Source organism: Protobothrops mucrosquamatus, unplaced genomic scaffold (assembly GCF_001527695.2).
Source record: "Protobothrops mucrosquamatus isolate PMUCROS unplaced genomic scaffold, P.Mucros_1.0 scaffold2982, whole genome shotgun sequence".
Classification (NCBI taxonomy): Eukaryota; Metazoa; Chordata; class Lepidosauria; order Squamata; family Viperidae; genus Protobothrops; species Protobothrops mucrosquamatus.
Window position 1 is genome coordinate 136,968 of NW_015389002.1, and position 11,248 is coordinate 148,215.

The window sequence follows — 11,248 nt, forward strand, 5'->3', positions numbered from 1 at the left end:
TAGGGAGGGAGGGAGGGAGGGAGGGAGGGAGGGAGGGAGGAAGGAAGGAAGGAAGGAAGGAAGGAAGGAAGGAAGGGGTATATGAAGGAGAGGTATGTATGTGTGTGTGTGTGAGAGAGAGAGAGATCATTTTACTACACTTTTTTCCACAAGCTTGGACTATACCTGATTATTTAATTCTTATGCCTCTTCTCCATTGTCCATTTCAACTTCATCCACATCTGCTGGGTCCGTAGTCCGGGACAAGATGTCTGCCATCAATGCCTCCTCCAGTTTTTTCCGTACCTGTTGCACTCGTTCCTCTTGCTTCCTGTTGAATACAGTAATGCAAGAATCCATAAAGGAAGGGCTTTTGGTTCAAGCTGGACATGGAATGCAAAAATGGTCAGCCAGCCAGCCTCAATATGCTGCTGTGGAAGTACTACGTGCTAAAACACACATCTTTCTTACTTGTCAAATCACACTTAAAGCAATGCTTTACATCGCTCTCTGCAGAAACGTTTAGGTAACAGAGAACACTCAACATCAAACAAAATGCCTCTGGTTGAAGCCACAGTGTGAAAACTACTCCCATGTTTATTTGAAACTAAAATCTACTCTTCCTGTCAAAGCAGTTAGAAAGAGGGGGGGGGGAAGAGCAAGAAACGTGAGTGCAATAGATGCTCTAGCCCAGGGGTCTTCAAACGTGGCCCTTTTATGACTTGGGGACTTCAACTCCCAGAATTCCTCAGCCAGGCACGCTGGCTGAGGAATTCTGGGAGTTGAAGTCCACAACTCATACAAGGGCCAAGTTTGAAGACCCCTACTCTAGCCTCATCTTTTCAAGGACCATTTTTTTCTCTCCTCTTCCCCAGGAAAAAAGACATCATCCTGTAATTGTTTTTCTAGAAGTTAAAAAGCCCATTTGCAATCAGCTCGCATTTTTAAGTTCTGAGAATTCCCAATGCACCCATTCGAGCCTCCACCTTCTACATAGCCTCTGCAACCTTGGGAAGATTTAGCACAGCTGAAGAAAACCACTTTGGAGCTGTGCTACAGGTTTTTTAATAGTAATTTTTATTAAAGTTTACAATTGCAAAGATAAAAAACTAATAGAAGCTAAGAAAAATATAAAAGAGTAGAATGAGAGAAAGTTAAAAAACACAAAAAGAAAAAAACATATATACTAAAGAAAAATGATTATAAACAACGTCCACCCTCATCATAACAAATACAAACAATTGCAATAGCTTGTTATCTTTTCTAATACTACAACAAAAATACACTTCATCCAATGTCTCATCTCATATTTAAACAGATTCTTAAAATCCCATCATTTAATTCTAATCAAGAAGAATCTATTAACTGTGATAAGAAACAATAATCTATATATTTCAACCTTAATCAAATAAACTAGCTTTATATTCCTTTCCTTTATTTTTAACACAGTAACCTCTGTTTCTCCAAAAATACAACAAAGGAACTCTTCTTCCCCTATCTTATCTATTAACAACTCTTGACAACCCTCTCATTTGTTCATAGTCAGCAAAAATCCATTAAGAGTCACCAGAAACAACAAAATACAGTATGCATTTTTAACTTTGATCAAATAACCTCTTTATATTTACTTTATATTCATGCACTTTACTTTTAAGAATCTTAATATTTATTCCCTTTTAGTAAAGTCCTAGGACTTGATTTGTAAGTGCTCCATCACTGGAGGTTTTCAAGAAAAGATTGGACAACCATTTCTCTGGGATGATATAAGGTCTCTCCTGCCTTGGGTAGGGAGTTTGACTAGAAGGAGGGAAGGGGGGAAAAGGGAAGGGAAAGGACGGGAATTCACTTTTGGAATATATGAGAGTCTCACTTAATGATGGCAACCATGACTGCAAGAACTCTGATCACTAAGCACATGGTCACATGGTTTTTCAACTTCCAACCATGTTACTTAATGACAGGGTTTCCAATCCCAATTAGAATCATTAATAATAATAATAATAATAATAATAATAATAATAATAATAATAATAATAAAGTTGGAAGGGACCTTGGAGGTCATCTAGTCCAACCCCCTGCTCAGGCAGGAAACCCTATACCATTTCGGACAAATGGCTGTCCAGTTTCTTCTTAAAAACTTCCAGTGTTGACGCATTCACCGCTTCTGGAGGCAGGTTGTTCCACTGGTTAATTGTTCTAACTGTCAGGAAGTTTCTCCTTAGTTCTAGGTTGCTTCTCTCTTTGGTTGGCTTCCACCCCTTGCTTCTTGTCCTGCCTTCAGGCGCTTTGGAAAATAGCTTGACTCCCTCTTCTTTGTGGCAGCCCCTGAGATATTGGAACACTGCTATCCTGTCCCCCCTCGTCCTTCTCTTCATTAAACTAGACATACCCAATTCCAGCAACCGTTCCTTATATGTTTTAGCCTCCAATCCCCTAATTATCTTTGTTGCTCTTCTCTGTACTCTTTCTAGAGTCTCAGCATCTTTTTTACATCGTGGTGACCAAAACTGGATGCAGTATTCCAAGTGTGGCCTTACCAAGGCCTTGTAAAGTGGTATTAATACTTCACGTGATCTTGATTCTATCCCTCTGTTAATGCAGCCCAGCACTGGTTAAGGTTGCCCTTAACCAAGGGCAACCTGTACTACTTAAAAGGAGCAAAAAAAATCTCTTGGTTTTATTTATAAATTAAAGTTTTGGAGATTAAACTTTAGAGTGGAAATCTACAAAAAGAAAGGCATGGAAAGAATTGGATTTAGATGAATCCACACATCTAAATGTTAGTTAATTTAATTCTTTGATGGATGCAAACCATTTCTTTTGTACATTTTTTTCATTGGACCAGCTACAGACATCGTGACTAATATAACCAAAGCCTTCCCCTTTACACCACTCCTTTAGCCACATATTGAATTCTGCTATGCGCTGGCCTTTTCCACTTTGCTCCTTATACACTGGTAAAACCTCTGAAAAAGTAAGCCTATTACTAAGATTTATTTTTCTTGGCTTATTACAAAAACAACAACTTGGATTATTTGTATGCCAAGACTGTAAGTGTAGTTGGTAAAACAAATAAACAAAAAAATGATTAATAAATAGAAGTGCTATACATTGCTGTTTACAGAACTTTTATTTTTATCTTTCCATATGGCATATTACACAGAGGCATATTTTAGTAGTGTTTGGGGGGGGCAGAAAATGTTAAAGCTGATGAATGAGATTTATTTTTAAGCAACATTCAGGCAATGCAAAAATATTTCTATAAAGGATAAAGCTGAGGATCTGGATAAAAAGCTATTCGATGCATGATATAATTGTCAGGACTGCCATGCTGCAGCATCTAGGCTTTGCTACATGTCGGTCTGCCATAAAAAATAAGGGGGGGGGAGCTGTGGGGTGGGATAAAAGAGGGCTAGCTTCAGGGTAATCAAACCCATTCCTCCTGCCGTCCCATGAGAGCCGGCAGCAGTTGCAAAATCATATCATGCAATGCAACACCATCTTGCCCGCCAAGCCAAAGACTGTGACCAAAACAATTTGCTTGAAAGTAATTGGACAGCAAAAGATAACTAAAGGGGGAGAGAGAAGAAACAGAAAAGTGAACCAGAAGTTTTGGGCGCGAATCTTTAGATTTGGCTTTGCTACGCTGTATCTCATTTGCTCAGTAAGGGATGTTCTTTGTAGCCATGGTCTCAAGAGTCTTACTTTGCTAGCTAGCCAAGTTGGGATGGCTGACAAGGGGCCAAACTTTGGAGTAAGGGTGTGTTAGAAGTCAGAAGAGGACGCTAAAGAGAGAAAATGAATGACCACTCCTGACCACCCTCTGAAATGTATAGCCCAAGATTAAAGTTAGTAAATGCAGACAATGCACAGCATAGACAATGCACAGCTCTGGATCCAGGCTCCTTTAAGTGATGTTGCTCATTCTCTGCTACCTCTGATCTTAGAGGACCAAACGGTAAGCAAACACATAGGATTCCCACCGAGTATGGTCCATTAGAGTCTTTCTGCAGCTGAACATCCAGCAGCATCTTCAGACCAGGAGAACATTGTCTTTTTCCACAGATGCATGGTTAAGCTAGCTTGATTTCACTTCTCAACCCATCTCCCAATTTTTCTTCCCCATTCATTTCTTCCCTCCACTCTTTTCCTTGTGCTAAATTTCTCTGGAAAACATCACCAGTCTTTAAGCAACTAGAATGTCCAAGTTCTTTTCAAGGTTCTACCTTCTAGTGCACAGGTGACAAACTCGATCGCATCACGTGCTGTATCATGACATATCACGACGTTTTTTGCCTTTGTGGAGCTGGGGTGGGTGTGGCCTGTGCGTGACGCATCCGGCCCACTAGCTGCCAGTTTGACACCCCTGTTCTAGTGTAATTGTTAGCTCTTTTTGTGGAAAGGCAGGGATCAGATAAATGGTTATAAGTATCACTAGGCAAACATAGGATAGACCCCGTGTGAGGGGAAAGAGGAAATATCAAATTATTCACAGACACCCCTTTGACCTCCTATGAACAGAGCTTTGAAATATCAGTCTGTTCAACTATTAGATCAAAGTATACCTCCAACTAACCAGATAAGCCATTTTGGCAGTACAGATTTGTCCTTTGAGGTCCAAAGTCTGCAATGTCAGCTTTATTGAAGATGTTGAGGCAATCCTTTCCCTTACTGAGGTTATCTCCATTACTTCTCGGCTGGCTTTCTTTTCTAAGGGAATAACTCAACCTCCAAGGTCCCTTCCCTGTTATTCTTTCTTTCTCCTTTTTCTTCCTCTTCTCCTTTTCTGATTCTTCTCCCTCCCATCTTTCTCATTCGCCTCTTTTTCCTTCTCCCAGAAGTTCTTCTGCTGTTGTTTCTTTCTAGATCAGAGGTACGCAACCTTGGCTCTTTTATGACTTGTGGACTTCAACTCCCAGAATTCCTGAGCCAGCATGGCTGGCTCAGGAATTCTGGGAGTTGAAGTCCATAAGTCATAAAAGAGCCAAGGTTGCCTACCAGTTCTAGATGGAACCCATTTTTTTCCCATGTCCAAGAGACATTTCAAATGTTTTTTTTTCTGAAGAGTCCAACAGTTCTGGCTTCAGATTTTGAGAGCTGTGGCAAAATGTATTTTATAGAAGCACAATGCCCCCATTTAGGCCATTAAATCCCTTGCTTTGTGCAAGAATCTAAATTAAAACATCTCTAACAAATGCCAGACAATGCCAGAAAAGGAGAGCCCATCATTTTTCTAGGTTTTAATGTCAGCCCACTTTTACTATTAAAATATTTTTTCTCACAAAAAACCAGAATTTGCCTCTCTGTAACTCAAAACCCTTGTTTTGTATTAGNCATTTAGGCCATTAAATCCCTTGCTTTGTGCAAGAATCTAAATTAAAACATCTCTAACAAATGCCAGACAATGCCAGAAAAGGAGAGCCCATCATTTTTCTAGGTTTTAATGTCAGCCCACTTTTACTATTAAAATATTTTTTCTCACAAAAAACCAGAATTTGCCTCTCTGTAACTCAAAACCCTTGTTTTGTATTAGGCTTTTCAGGATCTTGATTGCTGTCTCTGTGATATCCTTTCAACTGTCTCTTCTCATGGTTAATCGTTCTCAGTTTGTTCAATCTCTATTCACTCTACTTGTTTTCCCTATGCTGATACTGTAATCCTAGGTTGCATTAACAGAGGGACAGAATGAAGATCACGTGATGTGTTAATACTGCTTTATAAAGCCTTAGTAAGACAACACTTACAATATGCATCCACTTTTGGTCACCGTATTATAAGAAAGATGTAGAGACTCTGGAACGAGTGCAGAAAAGAGCAACAAAGATGATTAGGGAGCTGGAGGCTAAAACATATGAAGAACAATTCCAGGAATTGGATTTGTCTAGTCTAGTGAAAAGAAGAACTAGGAATGACATGATAGCAGTGTTCCAATATCTAAGAGGCTACCATAAAGAAGAGAGGGTCAAGCTATTCTCCGAAGCACCTGAAGGCAGGACAAGAACCAATGGATGGAAACTAATTGAGGGGAGAAATAACCTAGAACTAAGGAGAAATTCCCTAACAGTGAGAGCAATCAACCAGTGGAACGGCCTTCAGAAGTTGTGGTCCTCCATCACTGGAGGCTTTTAAGAAGTGACAGAAGAGCTACTTGTATGGAATGGTATAGGATCTCCTGCTTGAGCAGAAGGTTGGACTATGTCCAATGTCCCAACTCTGTTATTCCTTGTGCCTTTCTTTACACCCATTTCAGTTTGCCTGAATTAATTTTAAAATGTGACATCCAGAACTTAAAATAGTACTTAAGACAGGGTCGGCAGTGCAGGGGATGGAGACAAAAGGACCATCAATCCAAAGGAAGCATACCGGTTTCCTCCGAGTAAGAACAGAGTGGCAGATCTTTTGAGGAAGCATCAAAGGAGGATCCCCACAACAGACACCAAGCTACTTTTCTCTTATAGATTTTATAAGAGTCAGGGATACAACTATTAAAAAAAAAAAACCTAGACAGCAGCCATCTTCCACTCAACAAATTACTGTCATGTGAAAAAGCATCATTACAAGTTAAATAAGAGTCCTGCGCCTGAAGCAAATGATTTGTTCATTAAAGTGTTCAGTTTGATTTCCAGTCCTAATTTGCAGAAGCAGAACTGTGTGGGGAAAAAAGATCCCCCTCTATGCAAATGAATCAACTATTCATGCCGATATACTTAAAAAAATGAATATGGTATGGGGGGCTGGAAATGAGAAGCAGATACGGACTTTCTAAAACAGGCAAGTCTTAATAACTAAAAAAGTATTTTTACTATGGTTTTAGAGTGCCCTCTGCTGGCAAATGCAGGATATGTGAAATGCTTTTTTAAAGAGCTTTTAGAGACTTTATTTTATGAGTCGATAGTCTTCTGCTGGAGGCAAAAATAATAATGGGAGAAAACCCATGCTGTGTTAACTATCACACTTATATTACATTGCTCAGGACATGGTGAAGCTCAAACATGCTTAGCCCAAAGTAAGGGAAAATAAAAAGGAGCAGAGAGGCGATGGGATATTAGAGATCATGTAGCTGCGCCCTTTATCTTGAGTTCAAACATTTCCAAAACTGCTCAATATTTAACAAGTTTTTTGTAGCTATCTTACTGAGATTCATTTAACCCAGTGGGGTTCCAATGCTGGCTGGGGAATTCTGGGAGTTGAAGTCCATACCTCTGATTTGACCCACCCAACTTTAATTTGCAAAAATAAATCAGCCAGTTGTTACCAGCTTTGGAAAAATAGCAACCCGGGACTACTAATTCCAGTGTCAGTTGTGTAACTTCACATTGCAGTTGTGATGCAATGCAGGGCTTCTGATCATTTTTTCCAGGGGGGAAAAAATCACCAAAAGTGTATTTTAAGGTCTGAAAGGCTTATTATCATTATTGTACTATCACTATGATTATTATACTATCACTATGATTATTCCACAGTGGTCTGAAAAACTGAAACTACCACCTCCAATACAGAAATGAAACCTGGTGTTTCTCTCCTACAACTTGATATCACAAGTACAAAGATAAGAAGAAGACCAAATCTGGAATGTCTCAGCAGCTTAACACTTAATGATAGCACAACTTGGTGTGGATTTGAATCATCAACTACCACAGAGTATCAGTTTTGGCTGAAAAGCAGAGGTCCCTGGAAGAGGAACACATTAAAAGCTAAAAAAAAAATTGTGAAGCCAGAAAACCTACTAACAAACTAAGAGAAGTGCTAATTGTTCCCATTTGTTCCATTCTTTTGACAGTGTCTCTCCGTAGAAGATAGAACGATAGGACTGGAAGGGACCTTAGAGGTCTTCTAGTCCAACCCCTGCTCAAGGCAGAAGACGTTATACCACCCCAATCAAATGGTTGTCCAGTCTCTTCTTGAAAACCACCAGTGATGGAGCACCCACAACTCCGGGAGGCAACCTGTTCCATTAATTGTTCTCATTGCCAGAAAATTTCTTCTTACTTCTAGGTTGGATCTCTCCTTAACAAGCTTCCACCCATTAATTTTTGTCCTGCCCTCTGATGCTTTGGAGAATACGTCAATGCCCTCTTCTCTGTGGCAGCCCCTCAAGGACTTGAAAACAGTTATCATGTGCTTGATCCCCTTCAAACGTTGATAATCTCCAACTCTAACAGAAATAAAGCGACGCAAGAAAAAATATATATGGAATTGCTAGCAAATTCAAGCCCCTGGCATCCCTTTAGTTCTCTCTGAGGATTCACGTGTCTGGCTAGGTTCTGTTTCCATAAGACCTGCAAACCACAGTTCTGATTGGGTCAATTTTGAGGGTGAATAAGGCTGTCTGTTTACTTCTAAAATAATGTTTACCAGAAGTTGTCTCTTTCCATATCAGATTGTAATTAATTTTGATAAAACGTCTGAGTAAAAATTTCTATCCTTTTCTTTCTCTGCTATGTATTAAACTCAAAATATCAAACATTTTGGGGAGGGGTGGTGTTTTATTGCTCAGGTTTTTTTTTCTAATAAGCACTGTGGTTGTTTACCTAAACCCAGCATCTCATAATTTGGAAACTCAAAGGCTAGTATTTAAACGTGCACTTAAGAGTAATTTCAACACTGAGATTAATAACTATCCAAAGCCTGCGTATCGGTATTTTGAAAATAGAGAAAAACGGAGCTATAGAACCTAACCAAATCATGAGCACATTTCTTGCAGCAATTACTACGAGATCAGCAGGAAATCAATCACGTATAGCGGTAATAAAAGATGATCTGAATCTTAAAAGCTGAGGTAAATGGAGCATTTAAAAAGAAAAATGCAAGCATAATCAAGTTGGACTTAGTGGTGCAAGATTGGGAATATGCCCTCTCATAACTCCTACAGCATGCTCAGTTGATTTACTTCTTTGTTTATGAGCCATACAAGTGAATGTTGTGTCAGCAAAAGCTGGGAGGGAGGGAGGGAAGGAAGGAAGGAAGGGAGGGAGGGAGGGAGGGAGGGACGGAAGGAGGGAGGGAGGAAGGACAGAAGGAGGAAGGGAGGAAGGAAGGAAGGAAGGAAGGAAGGAAGGAAGGAAGGAAGGAAGGAAGGAAGGAAGGAAGGAAGGAAGGAAGGGCTTTCTTCTTTTGTTAAAAATAGATACCCAGAGAAAACAGAGAGCACTTTTCTCCGACACTACAAAGGCACCATCCAGACATATTGTGATGCAATTCCCAAGATTTTTGGTGAAGACATCTGGAGGAACACAGATTAGAAAGAACTCGAGAAATGNCATTTAGGCCATTAAATCCCTTGCTTTGTGCAAGAATCTAAATTAAAACATCTCTAACAAATGCCAGACAATGCCAGAAAAGGAGAGCCCATCATTTTTCTAGGTTTTAATGTCAGCCCACTTTTACTATTAAAATATTTTTTCTCACAAAAAACCAGAATTTGCCTCTCTGTAACTCAAAACCCTTGTTTTGTATTAGACTTTTCAGGATCTTGATTGCTGTCTCTGTGATATCCTTTCAACTGTCTCTTCTCATGGTTAATCGTTCTCAGTTTGTTCAATCTCTATTCCACTGTACTTGTTTTCCCTATGCTGATAATCCTAGGTTGCATTAACAGAGGGACAGAATCAAGATCATGTGATGTGTTAATACTGCTTTATAAAGCCTTAGTAAGACCACACTTACAATATGCATTCAGTTTTGATCATTGTATTATAAGAAAGATGCAGAGACTCTGGAAAGAGTGCAGAAAAGAGCAACAAAGATGATTAGGGAGCTGGAGGCTAAAACATATGAAGAACAATTCCAGGAATTGGATTTGTCTAGCCTAGTGAAAAGAAGGACTAGGAAGGACATGATAGCAGTGTTCCAATATCTAAGAGGCTATCATAAAGAAGAGAGGGTCAAGCTATTCTCCTAAGCACCTGAAGGCAGGACAAGAACCAATGGATGGAAATTAATCGAGGAGAGAAATAACCTAGAACTAAGGAGAAATTCCCTAACAGTGAGAGCAATCAACCAGTGGAACGGCCTTCAGAAGTTGTGGTCCTCCATCACTGGAGGCTTTTAAGAAGTGACTGAAGAGCTACTTGTATGGAATGGTATAGGGTCTCCTGCTTGAGCAGGGGGTTGGACTATGTCCAATGTCCCAACTCTGTTATTCTGTTATTCCTTGTGCCTTTCTTTACACCCATTTCAGTTTGCCTGAATTAATTTTAAAATGTGACATCCAGAACTTAAAATAGTACTTAAGACAGGGTTGGCAGTGCAGGGGATGGAGACAAAAGGACCATCAATCCAAAGGAAGCATACCGGTTTCCTCTGAGTAAGAATAGAGTGGCAGATCTTTTGAGGAAGCATCAAAGGAGGATCCCCACAACAGACACCAAGCTACTTTTCTCTTATAGATTTTATAAGAGTCAGGGATACAACTGTTAAAAAAAAAAAAACCTAGACAGCAGCCATCTTCCACTCAACAAATTACTGTCATGTGAAAAAGCATCATTACAAGTTAAATAAGAGCTCTGCGCCTGAAGCAAATGATTTGTCCATTAAAGTGTTCAGTTTGATTTCCAGTCCTAATTTGCAGAAGCAGAACTGTGTGGGGGAAAAAGATCCCCCTCTATGCAAATGAATCAACTATTCATGCCGATATACTTAAAAAAAATGAATATGGTATGGGGGGCTGGAAATGAGAAGCAGATACGACTTTCTAAAACAGGCAAGTCTTAATAACTAAAAAAGTATTTTTACTATGGTTTTAGAGTGCCCTCTGCTGGCAAATGCAGGATATGTGAAATGCTTTTTTAAAGAGCTTTTAGAGACTTTATTTTATGAGTCGATAGTCTTCTGCTGGAGGCAAAAATAATAATGGGAGAAAACCCATGCTGTGTTAACTATCACACTTATATTACATTGCTCAGGACATGGTGAAGCTCAAACATGCTTAGCCCAAAGTAAGGGAAAATAAAAAGGAGCAGAGAGGCGATGGGATATTAGAGATCATGTAGCTGCGCCCTTTATCTTGAGTTCAAACATTTATTTATTTATTTATTTATATTTAAACTTCTATGCCGCCCTTCTCCCCAAAGGGACTCAGGGCGGCTCACAGCATGTTAAAAAACAACACAAAAAAACATTTCCCCTATAAAACCAATTAAAAAGCAAATATATTAATAGCTGTGTCATATTTAAAATCTTTGAAAATTTTTAAAAATTATTCCCTATTTAAAATTCACCCTAGGTCAGTCCCGCTTGTTGAAAAAGCCATGTCTTGAGGGCGCGGCGG

At 39.5% G+C, this 11,248-nt stretch overlaps 1 protein-coding gene across 1 annotated transcript in view; it reads right to left on the reverse strand.

The window, feature by feature from the left end:
- The window catches only part of MBD2 (methyl-CpG binding domain protein 2), a 58,296-nt gene that overhangs the window by 1,569 nt on the left and 45,479 nt on the right, over window positions 1–11,248 (reverse strand). The window contains 1 exon segment of the mRNA XM_015826154.1: window positions 166–310. Within this exon segment, the coding sequence (XP_015681640.1) occupies window positions 181–310 (130 nt within the window). The 3' untranslated portion in view covers window positions 166–180.